General features: G+C 34.5%; 1 protein-coding gene across 4 annotated transcripts; it reads left to right on the forward strand.

Annotated features, from left to right (window-relative positions):
• The first annotated feature begins 405 nt into the window (after positions 1 to 405).
• LOC133532660 (PE-PGRS family protein PE_PGRS30-like) lies at positions 406 to 22072 on the forward strand. 4 transcript variants are annotated; one of them, XM_061871419.1, is made up of 16 exons: positions 406 to 538; positions 3099 to 3171; positions 5567 to 5617; positions 9121 to 9147; positions 10082 to 10165; positions 11259 to 11303; positions 11506 to 11550; positions 11873 to 11917; positions 12252 to 12296; positions 12594 to 12638; positions 13871 to 13915; positions 14565 to 14597; positions 16933 to 16962; positions 19128 to 19157; positions 20118 to 20147; positions 21424 to 22072. In XM_061871419.1, the coding sequence occupies exons 1-16, from the start codon at positions 506 to 508 to the stop codon at positions 21444 to 21446; spliced, it is 684 nt and encodes a 227-aa protein (XP_061727403.1). In that variant the 5' UTR covers positions 406 to 505; the 3' UTR covers positions 21447 to 22072. The 4 variants fall into 4 exon arrangements, with proteins under 4 accessions (XP_061727403.1, XP_061727404.1, XP_061727405.1 ...); XM_061871420.1 differs by lacking the exon at positions 406 to 538 and adding an exon at positions 1803 to 1910; XM_061871421.1 differs by lacking the exons at positions 406 to 538; positions 11506 to 11550 and adding an exon at positions 1803 to 1910.
• Positions 22073 to 24110: the final 2038 nt, after the last annotated feature.

Consider the following 24110-nt stretch of genomic DNA (forward strand, 5'->3'; position numbering starts at 1 on the left):
TGGTCCAGCGCAGGGCCATCGAGTAGAGGAGCCATAAGGCTACGCCTGCTGTTCTATGCTTTAAGGCCAGACCCGTGCTGCACAGCTCGGGAGACCTGTATGATAAACACACGTTAAATGTATTATTTTAGCATTTACATGAAAAATAAACTAGTAACTGAGAACTCGCGGTTTGGCAAAAACTAAAGATATTGAATTGAAATAAAAGTGAAATGTAAAAACAATATTATAAGTAAATGTGTAAACCGAGCACTTTCATGTTATCGAGGTTCCACAGTATTTTATGTTTTTGCTCTAGTATTTGCTTTGCATACATTTATTGGCTGACATTCACTATTTATGGGTATGTTTGCTATAAATAATTGTTGATTAGAATTGTTTGCTCAGATGCATGCGGTTCATTATTTACAGTAGGGGGGTATATAAGGGGACTGGCCCGTAGTGTGGCCATCATACTCTCAGGATCACTTGACAGTAATCAACTAGTCAGCAATATTTCGACATCATGCAACTTTCTTGCTTCTTTCTCTTCGTCTTGGTAAGTAAAAAAAAATTACTTTTTTTTTCTTCATATTTTTGGTCACTTGTATAATTTTTAAGGGAGCAATTATGTTTTTTTCTTTTGAATTTTGAACAATAAATTATGTATTACATATGGTGCTATTTTACCCCACTAGTGCGATAATTAGCACTTTATGTAACTATGTATAAATTTCCTATTTTTCGCACTTGTATCGTAACGTACTATTATGTTTTAACTGGAAACTGCTAGAGTCAGACCAAGTGAACTCTGCAAAGAATTTCCAATGACAAACGTTTATAATGACACTGTAACACTTTGTTCTGGTCGAATCGATGCAAAGTTTATGTGCAAGTTGCAGAACATTCTCAAAATTTCTGGAAACTTTCGTAAGAAAATTCTCATGCAAGTTTCCATTTAAAAAGTTCCCGTTCAGATCAGAGATTATTGCTCAATGTTCTTAACTGTTGACAACTGTTTCATTTAACATTTACATCATTTATTGGCGTCAACTCCAAGTGTCATAAAAATCGAAACTAACTGTAAGAAAATTTAGCTATAAACGTGCAGAATTAAATACCGACAAATTTTCATGGGAACTTTGCAATTGGCTACTTGATATTTCTTTGTAAATAATGTCAATCGATCTTGATTTTCCTGGGGATCAGATGTATATATAGGACTCATGGCGTTTAAGCAACACTAACTAACCAACTAACTGCTTTGGCTCAGCGATCCAAAGAAACTTAGCTAAAACCCCTTGGATATGTGTATATCCACGGTATCGATTTTTCGTACACATCAAAGGTACGTCAGCGATGGTGCGCACGCATCTACACGTGGCCCATTCCATAGTGCATGCTCTCAACCATCGCATGGCCATCTCGCTGGCCATCGAGTAGAGCAGCCATAAGGCTACTCCTGCTGTTCTATGCTTTAAGGCCAGACCCGTGCTGCACAGCTCGGGAGACCTGTATGATAAACACACGTTAAATGTATTATTTTAGCATTTACATGAAAAATAAACTAGTAACTGAGAACTCGCGGTTTGGCAAAAACTAAAGATATTGAATTTAAATAAAAGTTAAATGTAAACACCGAGCACTTTCATGTTATCGAGGTTCCACAGTATTTTATGTTTTTGCTCTAGTATTTGCTTTGCATACATTTATTGGGTGACATTCACTATTTATAGGTATGTTTGCTATAAATAATTGTTGATTAGAATTGTTTGCTCAGATGCATGCGGTGCATTATTTACAGTAGGGGGGTATATAAGGGGACTGGCCCGTAGTGTGGCCATCATACTCTCAGGATCACTTGACAATAGTCAACTAGTCAGCAATATTTAGACATCATGCAACTTTCTTGCTTCTTTCTCTTCGTCTTGGTAAGTGAAAAAAAAAATTACTTTTTTTTTCTTCATATTTTGGTCACTTGAATAATTTTTAAGAGAGCAATTATGTTTTTTCTTTTTAATTTTGAACAATAAATTATATATTACATATGGTGCTATTTTACCCCACTAGTGCGATAATTAGCACTTTATGTAACTATGTATAAATTTCCTATTTTTCGCACTTGTATCGTAACGTACTATTATGTTTTAACTGGAAACTGCTAGAGTCAGACCAAGTTAACTCTGCACGGCATTTCCAATGACAAACGTTTATAATGACACTGTAACACTTTGTTCTGGTCGAATCGATGCAAAGTTTATTGTGCAAGTTGCCAAACATTCTCAAAATTTCTGGAAACTTTCGTAAGAAAATTCTCATGCAAGTTTCCATTTAAATGAGTAGGGGAAATCTTAGTAAGTTAAGTCTTAATGAGGGGGGGAGGGGTAGGGTCGGCAACGCGCATGTAACTCCTCTGAATTTGCAGGCGTACGGAGACTGCTTACCATCAGGCGGGCCGTAAGCTTGTTTGCCACCGACGTAGTATAAAAAAAAAGAATTAAATACCGACAAATTTTCATGGGAACTTTGCAATTGGCTACTTGATATTTCTTTGTAAATAATGTCAATCGATCTTGATTTTCCTGGGGATCAGATGTCTATATAGGACTCATAGCGTTTAAGCAACACAAAGGTCAGAAATGAGAGTTAAAGTCGCACAGACTCGTCGATTGAAACGCCTCTAATGTCTAGTCTAATGAGTCTATCCTAAATGTATGGAAGATCAAGAGAATTGCTATTTTGACCCTGAAATATTGCGTTTATGTATATAATTGGCATAAAATTTATTTTTCAATAAAATGCAAGGAATCGAATGGTACCGTTTTATTTTTACTTTTTGAGTTAAAAAAAAAATTCAGACTTTGGAGCCTTGTATTTTTTATAATCTCAATATGTCTTTTTAAATTCTACTTTTTTATAATAGATGGCTCATTTTCTATCCATTTATCTAAATTTTGTTATGATACCTATTCAACATGTGTCAATTAATTGAAAATTTTCTTTTGCACATTGCTAGTTTAAACGGATTCTAAACCAATTGCTGTAATAAGATGGACCCTTTACGTATTTTATATCAAATAACAGCATAACTCTGTTTAACTGAAAATAAATGTTTCCAGGCGTCCTGCGCGGCGGGCGCGCCGTGCGACGGATCAGGCTGCGACGGCGGGGGCGGCGGCGGCGGCGGCGGACGTAAGTATATTAATTGAAATTTAAATTGAACTTTTTATTTCAGGTATTATACCCATATATGTAAGATTAGTTACAAATTTTCTTTAAGACTATGTTAGTAACTTAGTATCCACAGTATAATTATTACATTAATTTTAAATAAATAATCACAGTCACAAATAAATTAATAAATTAAAATAGTTATTAAATAATGAACTAGTATAATATATAAATTAAATTAATATCACAATTAAAATCAAGTTCAAATGAAAATTAAAATCAGATTAAATAGAGTATAAAAATAAAATGTCAGCAGCAGCATGTCATAAACCCATATGAATGTCATTCCATTTCTGCACATAAGGACAATGAAATTTGGATGATAATGCATTCAGGAGCGCGCCGGGGCCGCCTGACAACCTGCGCATGAGATTAATAAAAGTAGATTGTGTAATATAATTATAGCTACCGTAAAACCATCCAACTATAGTCCAAAGCTCCCAACTATGGTCCACAAATAAACAAAATTTTTCTCGTTCAGGTGTGTATTTTACTATATTTTAGTAGTTCTAAGGCAAAGTATGTTTATAAATGGAAGGTAAAACTAGGAGTAAACCACAAGGAACATTGGTATAGATATTTAATTGAACTTGTGGACCATAGTTGCAGTATTGGACTATAGTTGGGTGGTTTTACGGTATTTGTTTTGCAAGGAGGCAAAGTTGTTGTTTAACCGCTCGTGCTAATATTGATACTCGAGCAAGCGAAAGATTCCGAAATTGAACCACGAGATCGAGTGCTTCGAGAAGTAGAATCTTGAACGTTGCAATGTTTTCAAGCCACGAGGGTTAAACAAACTTTGCCTCCGGGTGAAACATAAAATTGTTCACCACACCAACGCGAGGAAAATACTAACAATGAAATTACAAAAAAAAACAAATCCGAATGAACGTAATAAAAAAAGTATCATTCAAAATTATCACTTGAAAGTCAATCCTACGAGCTAACATCGAAACAACTAAAAATTTCCATCTGAGACCTTTGCCCCACATGTGGATAAAATGCAACATTCTCATGTTTCATTCTCATTTTTTTGACAGCAGGCCCTGGCTGGTATAGGTCCTTTACCAGTTGGTGTAGTGAAAAAATATATATATACTCAAGAAATTTAGAGCGATACCGCCGTGACCTGCCCGCGTAGCCAACGTGCATATCGTTCACGCTCCGTGGCGAACGAAACGCAACTGTCACAGTCGCACTAATACGGAAGAGTGATAGAGAGAGATGACTACGTTACGCTACGGAGCGTTAACGAATATAACGTTGGCTACGCGGCCTGGGTGGCCTAGTAGCTATGGTATCTGGGGGCCTACCGCGAAAACCGAAATTCGCAAATTGCGGGGATCTTTCTCTTTTACTCCCACTAAGACGTAATTAGAGTGACAGAGAAAAATGCCCGCAATTGACGAATTACGATTTTCCCGGTAGCCGCCCTGCCGCGAACTCAGAAGACGCTAGTTCGATCCCTAGGCATTGCAGGTCTTGGTCACTTCTTGTTTCGTCAACAGCATCTATTTTTTTTTGTCAAAAACTAAGCTAAAGCAGTGGTAGATAGTGAAATGTTCTTTCCAAAAATAGTCAATATTTTTAACGTATGACGAACCGTAAAACCACCCAACTATAGTCCAATACTGCAACTATGGTCGACAAGTTCAAAAGGAAATTAAATATCTATACCAATGTTCCTTGTGGTTTACTCCTAGTTTTACCTTCCATTTATAAACATACTTTGCCTTAGAACTGCAAAAATATAGTAAAATACACACCTGAACGAGAAAAATTTAGTTTATTTGTGGACCATAGTTGGGAGCTTTGGACTATAGTTGGGTGGTTTTACGGTAACCAATAATACATTGGTCACTAGATAAGTTTTACCATAGACAAATATGAAACAAACAGGTGGCCTATCACATATACTTTTTAAAACTATATTTCCATAGACAATGATTGGCTGGAAAACAATTACTTTTTTTAAATTTACTTATAAAAAAATCTTAAATTTGTATGAAATGATAATGTTGTATAAAATATACGTAAATCACCCTTAGCCCACCCCCACGTATTCAAATTTTGAATCTATTTTATAATAAGTAAATTTAAAAATAAAGTAAATGGTTTCCGCCCAAACATTGTCTATGGAAATATAGTTTAAAAAATATATGTGATATAATGCCACCTCATTGTTTCATATTGGTCTATTTCAAAACTTATCTAGTGACCCTTAGGTAGGTTAAGTATTATTTAACGTGTTTTTGGAAACGATATACACACATATCCAAGGATTTTTAGCTAAGTTTCTTGCCTATTTGTACTAGTCAATGAATAGAATGCTATTAAAAAACGGATTTTTTTGCAGTAATTGGAGTTCTAAATAAGCCTAATATAGGCGTTGCCGCTCCAATAAACGGTAAGTGACAAGTTGACAACACACAAACACACACACTCGCAGCGAGCGTGTTACAGTATTTTCACACAAACACACACTCACACGCGCTCACGCACAAACGCTCACGCGCAAACGCTCACGCGCAGAGGTAAGAGGTAAGGAATAAAATATGAGATATGCTTATATTTATTATTTTTACATTAACAGTAGGTTTTTATGTTGATTACGACTTTTAAAGGAAACTAACATTAACACTCATCAATAAGTAGTCATGAATTGGAACAAGTGGAAAAGTAAAAAGCACTACTTCGCGAAATCCAACTTTCTGCACGCTAAACAGCTACGGAAAGTAGCACTTTTTGAGCAACTGTATTAAAATAGTACATTACGATACAAGTGTGAAAAATAGGAAATTCGAAACGAGTGGCGATAAATTAAAACACGACCGAAGGGAGTGTTTGAAATCGACACGAGTCGCGAATCACCTATTCGCACATGTATCGTACAATGTTTTACAGTACATATGACCCTTTAAATGTTCGACATAGTAACGTAATATGCTCATTTTCGCACTAGTGCTCATTTTTTATAGCGAAACTTATAAACCTAGAATATATTATGCTGAAGCGATCGACATCAAAATCAAAGTGATTTGTTAAGATTTAGTTAGTGAAAACGTTTTCTCCCGAAATGATATTACATAGAAAAATTACCGTTACTTCGTTTGATTCAAAACGCTCTTCTTTCCTCTTAACAATAATATGAAAAAATGAAAAAAATAATGAAAAATATTTATTTCCTTATGAAGTAAAGGTTTACAATTTGGCATAAGTGGTTGGAGCTTCCTTTTAGGTGAATGAACCTGTATCAGGATGCCCCGCTCCTCCATAACTTACAGTCTTTTTACTAAGTAGTAGGGAAATATTGCATAATATATTCTGTTAAATATATTCTGTTAGAATAACAACCACACCATTACGATACTTCTCTGAGATTCCAGGCCAGGCTGAGCCTAGTGTGGGGATCACTGTACAGTACCTAAAAATATGTACACACTACCTTAAGTATATGAGCAATAAGGTCGTGTATACATATTATTGGCACTTTGTCCGTATCGATATTTTCAGACTTGACAAAAATTCACAATTCAAAATTCTAAAATTTATTCTGCAAGTAGGCCTCAAGGGCTCTCTTACAAGTCAATAAAATATTTATAGTAACATCATATAGTGACATGAAAAATACATTTATAAACTAGCTGTGCCCGCGGCTCCGCTCGCGTGGTATTCGGTCTGTGTCAGTAACCGGCTCATTCACCGCTAATTTCTCTGCCTCTCCCCTGGAGGTGGAACTTGAAGTAAAGTTGACAGATGGATACGCTAGAGGACTGTAGTCTAGATAAAATATTTTACATTTAGGTACCACTTAATAAAACTACACTCGGCATTTTTCATAAGGCATTTTCAGTTTTCAGTTCTTATGGCATTTTAACGCGTATAAAATGCGAGTCCCAAATCGTTTGACATTTACACCGCAAACATCAGAGAATTTTTTTTTCATAGTACCCACCTTCGTAGCCATTATTAAGTGCTTAAAAGAGGCGATACGTATGAATATGGATACGATAAAATTACGATTAAGTAGGTATAATTCATGACGGAGAAAATATTTTTTTAGATAATTATGCAGTTATACGCGTGTTGATATGTGTGTTGATTTTGCCACTACTTAACTATGCAAGTAAACTCATTATTAACCGACTTCAAGATTTCAAAAGGAGGAGAATCGAGGGAACTCTTCATATATGAAAGTCATACATATACTGATTTTTGTATTTTCTTTAACAAATCTAGCATTTACATTTAAAAAAGTGACATTTGATGAAGTGGAACTGCTGATGATGATCAGAATGGAACTCTTCAACAATACACAGTACACGTTTGGCGATTTGTCCTCTTCGCTGTGTTTGTTAAGTAAATTAGATTTTCAAGACAAATTTTTGTCAAGTTCGAGTTCTGACGATGGGGTTCATGAGGAATTCGAGGGAACTCTTCAAATGTGAAAGGCATACATATAGTGATTTTTGTATTTTCATCAACAAATCAAGTATTTACATTTGTAGAAGTGACATTTGATGAAGTGGAGCTGTTCATGATGAACAGAATGGAACTCTTCAACGATGCATAGTTCACGTTTGGCAATTTGTTCTCTGTGCATGTTTGTCAAGTAGTTAGGTTTTCAAGACACATTTTTATATTTCTATCCTATTTAGTTTTTTTAATAATTATCTGGTGCTTTATTTCATGCATGGTGTGAAATAATTTATCTTAAATACAGTCGAATACCCTATTGCGGGTATCTTACCAGTCAACCATAGGGCAAATCTGAAATGTGTCAAGGTGGGTGCAGTGACAAAAAAAAAACATGTTACCTCCTTTTATACATAATTAGGCGTAGGACGCTGTCTTTTTAATTTAATTGTATGAAATCAAAAATCAACAATAATCGTTCTTTCACCGGTCTACCTCAATGAAGTCGGTTTTTTTTTCTTAAAAATTATTAGTTTACTTGATTACAAAATTTTTACTCAGTTTCCCAAAAGATGGCACTGTGCAATGTATGGCAATCAATTTACTGTCGTTTAATTTCGTTGTATTATTACATCAACACAATTGAAATTGAATTGATATCCGTACCCCCCTCTTCTAACTTTAGAGTTAATTTGGCAAAATCCTTCCTCGGTGGCTTAATTTCAGCACCATATCTGTTAGTTTAGCAGGGTACTATCGATACTCGTAGCACATATTTGTTGTAAAAGTTTGCACCTCCTTCCTAAGTAGCGCCATAAGATTCAGGTGCAAACTTAACTCAATCGAGTGTAGTGGCTACCCCCCCTTCTAGGGGTTGAATTTTTATAGCCTATAACTTGGTCGGGCATTTTCTCGACAGATTAGTAAAGTTTGCATCAAAATCCGTTCAGCCGTTTTCACGTGATGCGAGGTCAAATAAACAGACAAACAGAGAAACAGACAAACAGACAAAAATTCTAAAAACTGTTGGAACGTGTTCTGTTAACGATTCTTAGTATCCCCTGCCTATTTTTTTTCGAATATCTTCCGTGTACAGACTTTCGACCCCCTTCAGCTTTATTATATGTATAGATACAACAGCCAATACCTGGGTAAACATTACATTATAATAATCTTAAAATAAATAATTACTACAATACAATAGAGATGTTATAGTCTCTATGGTTAAAAATACATTAAATCTGGAGATGTAAAAGGTCCCCAATGTCAGAGTACGAATACTAATAAGATTTGGATGTGTAAAGTCTCTCCAAGTGTCAAAATAAAATTTATACTGAATAAATAAATCGCGTCTGGACTGTTAAGCTAGCAGTCTCATAAACTAATGCTACAGAATACATAAATGACTTACAATGACTGTACTGCTTCTAATAAATAAATATATTTTAAATTTAATTTCTTTGAGTTTTGACATTTTTTTTTCTATTTTTACAGTCCTTGGAGCTCAAAAAGCTGCTGGATGTAAGTAAACGTTGCTGCTGTATACATTACTATACTTGCCGCAAAACTAACTGGCCACTGAGATCATAATGCTATCTCCTTTGCCCTTGTTAAGACCAACCAAGAGTGAAACAGATGGCATTATGACCTGACTCGCCACTTAGTTTTGCGCCAAGTATATAGAGGACGGGAAACGAAGGGTTGCAGGCCAAGTATATATAGATGGCCGAGCGTAGCGCGGTCGGATAAGGGATACGCGGCCGGCAACCCCGTTTTTCACCGAGATTTGTATAGTGCTTTTCTCAAACTTGCAATAAAATAATAATAATAAAATAGGATGATGATGATGATGATTGTTTCATGTCCTTATGTCATAGGTTATTCAGTGCGTCGGGTATTGAAGGGGAACAAAAATGTGATTATTTTGGCGCTATGACGCACGCCATTACGCTTTTTTTTTTTCTATTTTCTTTTTTTTTTTCCTTTTTTGTGTTCTTTATCATTATTTTGCGGTTACCGGGAGAGGAACGAAAATTTGATTATTTTTGCGCTAGGATTATCTATTGATAGTTGCCAACACCATTGGCTTGGCAGACTGTTTACAAGCTTTATACTCGTATTAACTTGCAATGTACCTATGTATGTACGGTTCAAATCTTGCAAGTTGAATTTGACCCACTTCCCGACTTCCAATGAAGCTGAAAACTTGCCTACATATCTAAGTCAGGTGACAATGCAATATTATGGTACCATCGAGCTGATCTAATGATGGAGACAGGAGGGGGCCAAAGGAATTATATGATAAAACAACGCAACCTAATTGTGTTTCGAGTTTTTAGAATTGTCTCGATGAGTATTAGTTGCCTGTGGAGAAAAGTACAGTCAGCGATAAAAGCTTGTACCAAAAATGATATTTTGGCCAAAAAACTTATTTATTTGTTTATCATGTTATCAGCGGTTGGCGATGGCCAAAAGAGCGTAGTGAAACAAGGAGGCACCGGAGGCACCGGAGGCGGCGGCGGCGATGACTGCTCCGATGGTACGTGAAACTATAGACGGTCAAACAAGTTTGTCAGTAGAAATGGGCGCAAATTTCAAATTTTCTATGGGGCGATTACTCTTCGCGCCTACATTTTTTAAATTTGCCCTTTTTTCTACTGACAGAAATTTAATGGTTTGACATGACATATACCTTTCTCGTCAAATGATGGTCTAGAGGTTCGATTCCTAGACGAAGCAAGTAATTCTTAGAAAATCTTTAAATGCAGAATTACTGACTTTTAATAGTAACGTTAAGTCTTCTTTCAGCAAAATATCCTATCTACGATATTTAAGGTACTTTCCCTTGATGCCCCATAGTCTTGGGACGCCCTGTATGTCGTGGCAAGATCATAGATTTTGATCACATCACGAAATGTTATTTTAAAAATGATCACTTCGTGATATCGTTGGTTTGATTTTGACTTTTTCATGATGCGGCCAACCTATAATTTCGTGAAACGATTGCCACATCGTGAAATGATCAATTTTAAGATCTGTCCATGACATATACATAAATGTATTAAAAACTGAATGACATTTTGTTACAGGTGATGCAGGACATGACAGAGGAAGCAGGGTGATCGTAAAAGACAGTAAGTTATGTTTTCAATATAAACAAAAAAATTAAATATATATATATGGAAAATTCAAAATTCAAAAATATACTATTCGACGTTTGTACAATTTTATATCGTGCAATAAAGTTAAAATAAATTATGTAAAATGAATCGCTTATGGAGATAATCTCTAACAAATCGACCTAGCCACAAACTTAGCAAAACGACTACAGATACTATTAGGTTACGATATCAGTCAGGATCATCATTGGATGCAGATAAAGCTTCCGTCAGTAGCTATAGTGTACCTATATTTGTATATGCCGTGGCCAGATCAGAGATTTTGATTATTTCACGAAATGCCATTTTAGAAAAGATCACTTCATGATATGGTTAGTTTAGTTTTGACTTTCATGATGACGCTTACCAATAATTTCATGAAATGGTTGCTATATCATGAAATAATCAATTCAATGGTCTAGCTACGGCATATACATATATATGTATTAAAAACTGAATGACCTGCTTTTTCAGGTGATGTAGGAACTGACAGAGGAACCACGGTGGTCGAAAAAGACCGTAAGTTATGATTTAAATATTTTTCGTTTTTGAAATGTTATTTTAGAAATGATCACTTCATGATATTGTTAGTTTAGTTTTGACTATTTCATGATGCGGCCAACCGTGAATTTCATGAAATGATTGCCACATCGTGAAATGATCAATTTTCAGATCTGGCCATGACATATATGTATTAAAACTGAATGACATTTTGTTATAGGTGATGTGGGAACTGACAGAGGAACCAAGGTGGTCGAAAGAGACCGTAAGTTATGATTTTAATATAAATAAAATGAAAATATTCATTGGGGATAATCTTACACGGATCAGCTTAGCCCCAAGCTAAGCAAAGCTTGTATTATTGGTATTAGGTGACGACAGAATCTAGTGTACTTATATGTCGTGGCAAGGTCATAGATTTTGATAATTTCACGAAATGTTACTTAAGAAATGATCACTTAATTATATTATTAGTTGAGTTTTGACTTTTTTCATGATGCGGCCAATCGATAATTTTATGAAATGATCTGGCTACGGCATATACATATACCTATATGTATTAAAAACTGAATGACCTGCTTTTACAGGTGACGTAGGAACTGACAGAGGAACCACGGTGGTCGAAAGAGACCGTAAGTTATGATTTTAATATAAATAAAATCAAATATTAATTGGGGATAATCTTACGCAAATCGGCTTAGCCCCAAACTATGCGATGGGTATTAGGCGACGATAACAACCATCATCATTACCAGAAGCTAGCCTATACTTATATTTATATATACCGTGGCGTGATCATGGATTTTGATAATTTCACGAAATGTTACTTTAGAAATGATCACTTCATGATATTGTTAGTTTAGTTTTCACTTTTTCATGATGCGGCCAACCGATAATTTTATGAAATGATCTGGCTACGGCATATACATGTATATGCATTAAAAACTAAATGGCCTGCTTTTCCAGGTGATGTTGGAACCGATAGAGGAACCAGGGTGGTCGAAAGGAACAGTAAGTTATATTTTTTATATAAATATATAAAAATATATTAATTGGGGATAATCTTACACAGATCAGCTTAGCCCTAAACTAAGCGAAGCATGTACTATGGGTGTTAGGGGATAGATTTTGATCATTTCACGAAATTTTATTTTAGAAATGACATGGTTAGGTTAGTTATGACTTTTTCATGATGCGGCCAACCTATAATTTCATGAAATGATTGCCACATCATGAAATGATCAATTTTAAGGTCTGCCCATGACATATACATATATGTATTAAAAACTGAATGACATTTTGTTACAGGTGATGCAGGAAATGACAGAGGAAGCAGGGTGATCGTAAAAGACAGTAAGTTATTTTTTCTAACTTAGCTTAGTCTTATTCTACTACAGATACTATGCAACGATATTCATCAACATCATTCAACGTAGACGAGGTTTCAGGCAAAAGCTAGTGTACCTATATTTGTATATGAAGTGGCCAGATAATATATTTTGATCATTTAACGAAATCCTAATTAAATATTGATCACTTCATGACATGATAATTACCATATCATGGAATGATCTATTCTATGATCTGGCTATGACATACATATACGTATATACGTATATGTATCAAAAACTGAATGACATTTTACTAATAGGTGATGTAGGAAGTAGGAAGTGACAGAGGAACCAGGGTGATCCAAAGAGACAGTAAAATATGTTTTCAATTCTATTCTCATTTTTCTATAAGGTCTCCAACAAGTTGAAACGAACTCGAGTATCGATTTAATTCGGTATATGAGTCTTAAAAATACAGTCGAGTCTCGAGGGACTCGAGTCTTATCTAACACTAACTTGTCATCATAATCATTCTTCGGAGACGAAATCGCGGGAAGAAACTAGTGTACGTATCACTACACCTTATAAAACAAAGTCCTCTGTCGCGTCTGTCTGTCTGTGTGACTGTATGTTGGCGATAAACTTACAAACTACTCAACGGATTTTCATGTTCTGTATAATTTGTTAACCCGTGCGAAGCTGGGCAGGTGGCTAGTATTTGTATATCGTGGCCAGATCATAGGTTTTGATCATTTCACGAAATGGAATATTAGAATTGATCACTTCATGATATGGTTAGGTTACGTTTGACTTTTTCATGATGTAGCCAACCGATAATTTCATGAAATGATCCGTTTTAAGATCTGGCCACGGCATAATAATAATAATTTGAGGTCCGAAAAACAAACAATGAATATGGTCGAAGAGTATGGAAATGCATTGTACCGCGTATATTGAATAGATTTCCATATGAATTAGTAAGCTCAATAGAAGGTCGAACATGTGGGCAAGTTAGATCTATGATAAAGAAACACATGCTTAAAATGCGAAAATAATGAAAATTTATACAAAGATGAAGTGTACTGTATAATTAATTCTACACGCCTAGACTCCTTAACTCAAAAAATCTTTTTAATTTAAGATTAGTAGTTAAGTTAGAAACATGCATGTTTTTTGATATGAAATAAACAGATTAAAAAATAATAATAATAATATACATATATGTATTAAAAGCTGAATGATATTTTGTTATAGGTGATAGAGGAAGTGACAGAGGAGGAAGAGGGGGCCAAAGAGAAAGTAAGTTATGTTTTCAATATTAATAAAATGTATATATCGAGATAATCTAACACAAATGATGTTCAAATCCTGGTAAGGGCATTTATTCGTGTGATGAGATATTTGTTCCTTAGTCATGGGTGTTTTCTATGTATTTACCTAAGTATTCATAAATATTTATATATTATATATATCGTTGTAACACAAATGATGTTCAAATCCTGGTAAGGGCATTTATTCGTGTGATGAGATATTTGTTCCTTAGTCATGGGTGTTTTCTATGTATTTACCTAAGTATTTATAAATATTTATATATTATATATATCGTTGTCTAAGTACCCTCAACACAAGCCTTATTGAGCTTACTGTGGGACTTAGTCAATTTGTGTAATAATGTCCTATAATATTTATTTATTTATTTAAATGATTTGGCATTTAGGCCGCCATTTGTGCATTGTTGTATATATTTTGTGCAATAAAGGTTAAATAAATTTAGCAAACAATGAGAACACGTCAAGACCTTAATAATACGAGTACATTTACAGGCTTTACTAGATATTATTTCTGCCTGTCTAAATATATACATATTATATTAATTTCCACAAGAATATGTCTGAAAAGAAATCTTATTTTAAAATCTCGATATATTAACTGATATTAATTGTTACAGTTGTTGATGGCCGCTACGAGAATGTACGCACTGGTAAGTGACGTCACACCACACTTTCTTATCTTATTTTGTACATTACAATACTAGTGCGAACAATAGGAAATTCCCAATGAGTGGCGATCAATCGACATGAGTTGCAAATTACCTATTCGCACAAGTATCGTAAACAGTTTTGCAGTACCCTTTAAATTTTGGACATAGACACGTAAAGTGCACACTAATGCGGGAAAGTTAGCTCCATGGTGCGTAGACAAGATCCCAATAGTTCACGCTCTGTAGCGTAGCGTAGTTATCTCTCTCTATCCATCTTCCATATTAGTGTGGCAGAGACAGTTGCGTTTCGTTCGCTACGGAGCGTTAACGATTGGCATCTTGTCTACGCACCCAGATGTACTATAAAGAGTCTGTCCAAAATGGTATAAAGAAAAGCTCATTGTTTTAAAAACAACACTGAAAAGCGGCCAAGTGCGAGTCGGACTCGCGCATGAAGGGTTCCGTACAATTTAAGACGTATTAAAAAAAATCTTCTTATTAGATCTTGTTCAACATGTTACCACTTTGGACACACATTTTACCACTTTGGAAGTGTCTCTCGCGCAAACTATTCAGTTTAAAAAAAAATGATATTAGGAACCTAAATATCATTTTTGAAGACCTATCCATAGATACCCCACACGTATATGTTTGATGAAATTTTTTTTTTTTTAATTTTATGACGTATTAAAAAAAAACTACTCACTAGATCTCGTTCAAACCAATTTTTGGTGGAAGTTTGCATGGTAATGTATATCATATATTTTTTTTAGATTTTTCATTCTGTTATTTTAGAAGTTACAGGGGGGGGGACACACTTTTTTTCACTTTGGAAGGTTCTCTCGCGCAAACTATTCAGTTTAGAAAAAAATGATATTAGAAACCTTAATATCATTTTTGAAGACCTATCCATAGATACCCCACACGTATGGGTATGATGAAAAAAATTTTTTTTTTAAATTTCATGACGTTTTAAAAAAAAAGCGGCCAAGTGCGAGTCGGACTCGCCCATGAAGGGTTCCGTACCATTTATGACGTATTAAAAAAACTACTTACTAGATCTGGTTCAAACTAATTTTCGTTGGAAGTTTGCATGGTAATGTATATCATATATTTTTTTTAGATTTTTCATTCCGTTCTTTTAGAAGTTACAGGGGGGGGGGGACACACTTTTTTTCACTTTGGAAGTGTCTCTCGCGCAAACTATTCAGTTTAGAAAAAAATTATATTAGAAACCTAAATATCATTTTTGAAGACCTATCCTTAGATACCCCACACGTATGGGTTTGATGAAAAAATTTTTTTTTTAATTTTTTATGACGTATTAAATAAAAACTACTTACTAGATCTCGTTCGAACCAATTTTCGGTGGAAGTTTACATGGCAATGTATATCATATATTTTTTTTAGATTTTTCATTCTGTTATTTTAGAAGTTACGGGGGGGGGGGGGGGGGGACACTTTTTACCACTTTGGAAGTGTCTCTCGCGCAAACTATTCAGTTTAGAAAAAAATGATATTAGAAACCTCAATATCATTTTTAAAGACCTATCCATAGATACCCCACACGTATGGGTTTGATGAAAAAATATTTTTTGAGTTTCAGTTCTAAGTATGGGGAACCCCCAAAATTTATTGTTTTTTTTTTTCTATTTTTGTGTAAACATCATAATGCGGTTCATAGAATACATCTACTTACCAAGTTTGAACAGTATAGTTCTTATAGTTTCGGAAAAAAGTGGCTGTGACAGAATCGGACAGACAGACGGACATGACGAATCTATAAGGGTTCCGTTTTTTGCCATTTGGCTACGGAACCCTAAAAACTACTTACTAGATCTCGTTCAAACCAATTTTCGGTGGAAGTTTACATACAGATTACAGATTTTTCATTCTGTTATTTTAGAAGTTACGGGGGGGGGGGACACTTTTTACCACTTTGGAAGTGTCTCTCGCGCAAACTATTCAGTTTAGAAAAAAATGATATTAGAAACCTCAATATCATTTTTGAAGACCTATCCATAGATACCCCACACGTATGGGTTTGATGAAAAAAGATTTTTTGAGTTTCAGTTCTAAGTATGGGGAACCCCCAAAATTTATTGTTTTTTTTTCTATTTTTGTGTGAACATCTTAATGCGGTTCATAGAATACATCCACTTACTAAGTTTGAACAGTACAGCTCTTATAGTTTCGGAAAAAAGTGGCTGTGACAGAATCGGACAGACAGACGGACATGACGAATCTATAAGGGTTCCGTTTTTTGCCATTTGGCTACGGAACCCTAAAAATGACTTTATAAAACTGTTTTGACACAAGTATACTATTGTTATAGATTCTGGACGCTCGGAGAATGTACGCACTGGTAAGTAGATAATTTTTCTCGCAGATCAAGATGGAGCATGTAAGCTTGAGCACGGGTTGTCTAAAGTCGTGGCCAGCTCTTAGAAATCTTAGAATTTTATGAAATGGTCGGTTTGCCGCATCATGTAAAAGTCAAATATAACCTAAAGTCAGACCAAGCTAACCTAAATTCGATTGGTGATTAATGGTAAAAGGATTGAGAGAGTGGATGCAGCCAAAAATTTGGGATTGATTATAGATAGTGATATACGCTACATTGATCATATTAATACAAAAATAAGAAACGCATTTTATAGGCTAAAAATTTTGTATGGTATCCGAAATTACCTAACAGAAGAGGTGAGGCTGGTTTTGGTTGAGTCGCTAGTGTTATCACAGTTTAATTATTGCGATATCGTATATGGACCACGCCTGCTGGCTAAAACCGCACAGGCAATTCAAAGAGTTCAAAATGCTTGTACTAGGTTTTGTTTCTCGGTGCCAAAGCGAGCCCATATCACACCGTTTCTAAACGAGAGAAAAATTCTGAAGATGGCAGCACGTAGAACCTTGCATATGGCCAGTATGGTTAAAAATATAGTCTCTAGTCATAAACCAGAATATCTTTATAATAAGTTTCGATGGATGAAAGACGTTCACGGTCGGAATACTCGCAGTAAGTTTCTAAATAAAATGAGTGCCCCGAAACATAAAACAGCAGGTTATCGTGGTAGCTTCAAATACTCTGCATCTAAGATCTGGAACGACCTACCACCGCCATTGCGAGCTAAAATGTCCCTTCCAACCTTTAAAGGCAAATTGAGCCTACTTTTATTAAATTACCAAATTTCCTCAGAGGATATAATTATTTAAAATGGTGTTGTGCTATATTTTGGACACTTACTATTCCTGTTGTTTATAAGTTTGTATTTTTTTTTTTTATTTATAAGTATTCTCTCATACAAAAAGTACTATTACTTATCGCTGTACGTTTCAATGAACGAAACTTATGACTATGGCATTGTTTGTACCTATTCAGTAAAATACTTGAGTTATAAATGTAACCAGTTGTTAATATCAAGTAAATACCAAATTAAAATATTAAATTTTCACTTGTAATAAAAATTTCTTTATTTTTTCGTACTATAATTGTATACACTAGCTATCTCTGGTAATAAAACAAAAAAATCCATTAACCCGCATGTCATATCAATGTGGTTCAGTGAAGGGGACGGACTGAAAATCAGCGCTGCGCAATCAATTTGTAATAAAATGGCTGACGCAGCGTACGCTGAGTCCGTTCCTTTTGCCGCGCATGCCTATTATTATTATTTTTAAGTGAAACATTGTATTTTGTGTGGCAATAAATGGTTTCTTATTCTTATTCTTATTCTTATATTTTTGTAGTTCTAAGGCAAAGTATGTTTATAAATGGAAGGTAAAACTAGGAGTAAACCACAAGGAACATTGGTATAGATACTTAATTTCCTTTCGAACTTGTGGACCATAGTTGCAGTATTGGACTATAGTTGGGTGGTTTTACGGTATTACAAATAGTTTTCTTGTTATTTGTAACAATACAAATCGAGTCCAAATGACTGACTAATATTCACCATTCGAACCAGCCAACGTGAGGAAACAACTCAAAATATGTATGAAATTACTTTTCCACTCTAGAGGATAAAATCCAACTTTCGATTATCAGTTTTTGAATTAAAAAGAGAGTTAAGCTGGTGTAGTGGAAAACTCATTATCTTACTATAAAATTTAAAAATTCAAAAATTTATTCTGCAAGGCCTCAAGGGCTCTTTTACAAGTCAATACAACATTTATAGTAACATCATATAGTGACATGAAAAATACATAACAACATTTATAAATACAACAGCCAATACCTGGGTAAACATTACATTATAATAATCTTAAAATAAATAATTAATACAATACAATAGAGATGTATAGTCTCTATGGTTAAAAACACATTAAATCTGGAGATGTAAAAGGTCCCCAATGTCAGAGTACTAATACTAATAAAATTTGGAGGTGTAAAGTCTCTCCAAGTGTCAAAATAAAATTTATACTAAATAAATAAAACCGCGTCTGGACTGTTAAACTAGCATATCACCTATATCACCCTGTGCTCTTACCTAAATAACGTTACAAAACTGATTTGATGTATTATTATAGATTCTGGAAGCCACGAGAATGTACAAACTGGTAAGTCATGACGTTTTCACACTTATTTCTTCAACTAAAATAATATTTTTTCTACTCAACGACTGTAATGGTTGAATCAAAATTTCGTATACCAAACTGTAATTGCGTACTTTTCCTGTATGGGCTCCCAACTCAACTATAAAATTTCTTTCGATACGCTGTAGTCAACTATAAACGGTGGGCGAGTGTGAGAAATGAATGCTTGAGGTTCTGTGAGGTGATGGATGCCAGGCCTTCGAGTGTAATGTAATAAATATTGTTTTATTTTGTGTACAATGTTATTGTATCTTCTTTTTATTATTTACTGTTGTTAGTATGTTTGATCTTGGTTGCATGACGCATTAGATTTCTGTAATGTCGTGTAAACATATTTTAAATAAAAAAAATAAAAAAATAAAAATTTGACTAATAACGTGCCGCCGCGCTCCCATAGAACGGGGGACGGGCGGGCGCGGACTCGCGCATTTATGTCTACTTAGATACTTACCAATTTTCATTACTTATTTAGGTTTCATAATAAAAAAATATATTATTTTGGATGACTCGTAGAAAAAGTATTGTATACAACAGTGATATAATCAAGCTTTTCAATCTCGTACCTCACTTATCTATTATTTTGAATCCACGTATAAGAATTTTTCGATATATCAAAACACCATACTTTAAACTTGATAATATTGCTTTTCTATGGTTTAAGTAGGCTAAGATTATAGGTACTCTATATAAAAATTAACTGGCATGGAAAAAAAATGACAGGCATCATATGTAGGTCCTTCCTTTCAAAAAGCAATTGTACTTAAACTAATTGTGATGGTTGTCGATAAGGTTGATTTTAAGTTGAAGCTATATGGAAATAGCGCGTTATTGATTAATTTCTAAATACAGCAAAGAGTAACTTTACATAACTGATACGTTCTAGTTATAATTAATTTCTTATTTGTACGTTTTTTATTGTTCTAGACTCTGGACGCTACAGGGAAGTAAGAACTGGTAAGTGAGCATTCATTATACAGCTTTTAATAATATAATATTCAAACATATCCACTTTATCAGTAGAAAAACAAGCGAAATTCAAATTCTCTATAGTAAGTCATCCGTTCGCGCCTATATTTTTTAAATTAGCCGCTTTTTTCTACTGACAAACTGGGTGTGCCAAAGTATAAGTAAAAAGTTAAAAAAACTTGAAAAAAAGAATTAATGAAAAGTGTTAAACATGCATCTAAATCCTAAAAATAAACAAAGAAAATTCGTATACACTTTCGTTATGTCTAAAAGTTGCCTTAAAAGTCACAGAAAATCTCGGGAGCGTATCAATACTATGCTATAAAGCTTTTTAGTTATTTAATGTCATTTATTAGGTCTAACGCGATTAAATTTCATTATTTTACCTTTTCGCCGACCTAAAAAAAACCGGCCTGTATTTCGCTCAGCGGATAAGCTGCTATCCAGAGAGGGGCAATGCAGCCAGTCTTCTGGGCACCCTAAGCGATCTCGACTTGGGTTTATTTATTTATAAGTAATTTTATTATGTTTTTACCCATTTGCATTTCGTTGTAAAAAAAAAGGTACAAAAATGAAATTTAATGACATTAAATATATGTACAAAACGCAAGATTTTAAAGTTTTATATAGCTTTATAGTTAATTAAAATTAAAAAATCTAAATTCAAAATTATTTATTTCATGTGATTAACACACATAAAATAAATAAATAAATATTATAGGACATTATTACACAAATTGACTAAGTCCCACAGTAAGCTCAATAAGGCTTGTGTTGTGGGTACTTAGACAACGATATATATAATATATAAATACTTATACATAGAAAACACCCATGACTCAGGAACAGATATTCATGCTCATCACACAAATAAATGCCCTTACCAGGATTTGAACCCGGGACCATCAGCTTCATAGGCAGGGCCACTACCCACTAGGCAAAACCGTCAATAACACATATGAATGTAAACATTAAACATATAACACATAAACACATTAAAAGTAGACAAATAGTTAAGTAGTAGCCAAACTGTTCTATGCTAGCTTCCACTATATTATCACACTCGTAGGGGAATGTAGTCCCACACAGTGGAGCATTGGACAGTCCGACGGCCTACCGCGAATCACGTTCAAACGTGTTGCCTCTCTGTTGCACTTATAGATTCGTACGTTAGTGTGACAGGGAGGCAACACGTCGAACGTGATTTGCGGTAGGCGCTCTGGTTTGTCCGCTATCATTCTCAATATATTTTTTTTGTTTCTAGTTCCGGTTGAAAAATGCGACTAGATGCTTCCTTAAGGCGAGGAGAGGGAGGCGTTGCGATGTTCGATGTTGCTTTATTTTTATTACGGTTCCCGATTTTTATTAATAAGAAAAGAAAATATAAAAAAATCAAAGAAAAAAATTAAATTTACAGACAATAAATAAGAATTTAACTATTAAAAAAATACAAAAATAACCTGCCCTGCGGATTAATTAATTACATCACACGTTGAGTGGTAAGAGGGGGTCAAGAATATGTGAGAAGAGGGAGGGGGAATCACAAACTTTGTGACGTCACTTTAAATTCATCAGTTAAGTTAAATAACGAGTTTTTAGAACGATAATCGTTTATATTCGTTTAACTTTCGTTCCTAGTCGGTTTTGAGTAGTAAAATTACTAATATTTCTATTGATATTTTGATAAAATCTTAAGATTACCTACCTAATTCGAGTATGACGTCGGACAAGTGTGACAACGAGAAAGGGGAGGGGTCAAAAAACCTAAAAAAATAATAGATGACCCCTAATATGTACTTGTTGGCTAACTGTACGTTAAATTCTTATTTATTCTTTTATTCCTGAGCTTTTCGGAATTAAAAATATTTTTGTAATGAAATGCGTTTTGGAAATAAATTATTTTTGTATCATCATTATTTCTTTCATTTCTAGTAAGTTCCTAACCTATACTCTGTATCTTTAGGTATTTAAAAAAAAGTAAACAAAATCTACCCTCATATGGCTCCTTAAGCCAGCTGAGGGTAGATGAAAACATTACATGATCAAATAATGTAGGTTTAAAGTCAGGTCGTTCAGTGACAGATCCAGGCGGTTTTGTATTTTGGATAACCAATAAATATTATAACTACCCGAAAATGTACAAATTGAATGTTTACTTTTATTTAAATACCTAAAGATACAGAGTATAAAATAAATGTTGAATGCGAGTCTTCCTCTAGGTTTTTGTTCCATCACACAATATGTAAATGATAAATAAAACTAACTAAACGGTTTGCCTCCTCTTTTTTGTTACGGACGGCTAAAGAATGGAATGCGCTCCCGCCATCTGTATTCCCTGATAAATATGACCTCGGTCTCTTTAAAGCAAGAGTGAATATGCTACTACTGAACTGGCGAGCTCCATCTTAGGCCCTGTCTTCACTTTCCATCAGGTGTGACTAGAGCCAATCGCCGATCAGTTTTTTAATAAAAATAAAAAAAAAGTAACAAATAGGTAATTCGCAATTTGTGTCCATTTAAAACACTCCCTTTGGTCGTGTCTTAAATTTATCGACACCCGTTGCGAATTTCCTATTGTTCACACTTGTATTGTAATCTACAATTCAAATGTTTTTCCTTTTCCTTTAGGCTTTGCTGTAATTTATTAAATTATTCACATTTCGAATTAAATACAAATAAATTAATATTAAGATAAATTAGATAGCTCTTCTATCTAATTTACGGATACGATGGTTGTATTTGTCTTAGCGACAGCATGATAAAGACAGAGCCCATCTCTTTCATTTCACAAGGGGTACTTACTACTACACTACACTATTTGCCTGCCCTGATTAATACAGAGGCAATCTAAATGATGTAAGGAACTTTTTCTCAAACTTACTATGAAATGATGACATGACTTACGTCAAATTAGGTCCGGAAATACTACATATCAGGTGCGATGAGTGAAGATGATATGTAAAGGAATTTCATACTGCCTTACACACCTAGGACTGTAATGCAACCTTTCGCTCAAGATGGCGGACATTATTTTTTCTTAAAAATCGATATGGGTGTCATCTCCAAGGTTCCTCGGGGTTCCGATGACGAAAATGACATCCATTTTGAAATCCAAGATGGCGAACATTAATTTTTCTTAAAAATCGATATGGGTGTCATCTCCGAGGTTCCTCGGGGTTCCGATTAGGAAAATGACGTTCATTTTGAAATCCAAGATGGCAGACATTAATTTTTCTTAAAAATCGATATGGGTGTCATCTCCGAGGTTCCTCGGGGATTCGATTACGAAAATGACGTTCATTTTTAAATCCAAGATGGCGGAAATTATTTTTTCTTAAAAGTCGATATGGGTGTCATATCCGAGGTTCCTCGGGATTCCGATTACGAAAATGACGTCTATTTTGAAATCCAAGATGGCGGACATTAATTTTTCTTAAAAATCGATATGGGTGTCATCTCCAAGGTTCCTCGGGGTTCCAATTACAAAAATGACGTCAATTTTAGCGGTTCTTGGTGGTGCAGATTTCAAAAATAGAGACCATTTTAGAATTAAAGGTGGTTGATATCACTGCTACACACATCGACACCCATTTCAAAAAGTAGCGTCCGCCATTTTTATTTCCAAAATGGACGTCATTTGTAAAATTAGTACACATACATCATACAACATGAAAACTAAAAACATTTACATCCTCTATTGGGCAGTTGTGTAAGCCTGTGATAACCCTAGGTAGCTACGGAGACCTTGAGCGGTGTCGGCATTTACGCAAACATCAAAGGCGTCGGCCCACTGTTACTTTTTACACTGTGCTTTTAGTGTGTAAACGAAAACGTCACATGATATATCAAAAGAAAAGTTATTTTATCTTATACCTTTAAAAGAACAATTCTTGTATATATATATATATATTATATATATATATTTCTATGATCTCGGAAACGGCTCTAACG

This window comes from Cydia pomonella, chromosome 27, assembly GCF_033807575.1.
Source record: "Cydia pomonella isolate Wapato2018A chromosome 27, ilCydPomo1, whole genome shotgun sequence".
NCBI classification, from domain to species: Eukaryota; Metazoa; Arthropoda; class Insecta; order Lepidoptera; family Tortricidae; genus Cydia; species Cydia pomonella.

What these genes read in the sequence shown, in the direction of transcription:
- LOC133532660 (XM_061871419.1), top strand. Translation starts at nt 506, where the DNA reads ATGCAACTTTCTTGCTTCTTTCTCTTCGTCTTG. An exon ending in CAGGGTGATCGTAAAAGACA is followed by an intron (nt 12,639 to 13,870) that starts GTAAGTTATTTT and finishes ATTTTGTTATAG; the next exon opens with GTGATAGAGGAAGTGACAGA. An exon ending in AAGAGGGGGCCAAAGAGAAA is followed by an intron (nt 13,916 to 14,564) that starts GTAAGTTATGTT and finishes TAATTGTTACAG; the next exon opens with TTGTTGATGGCCGCTACGAG.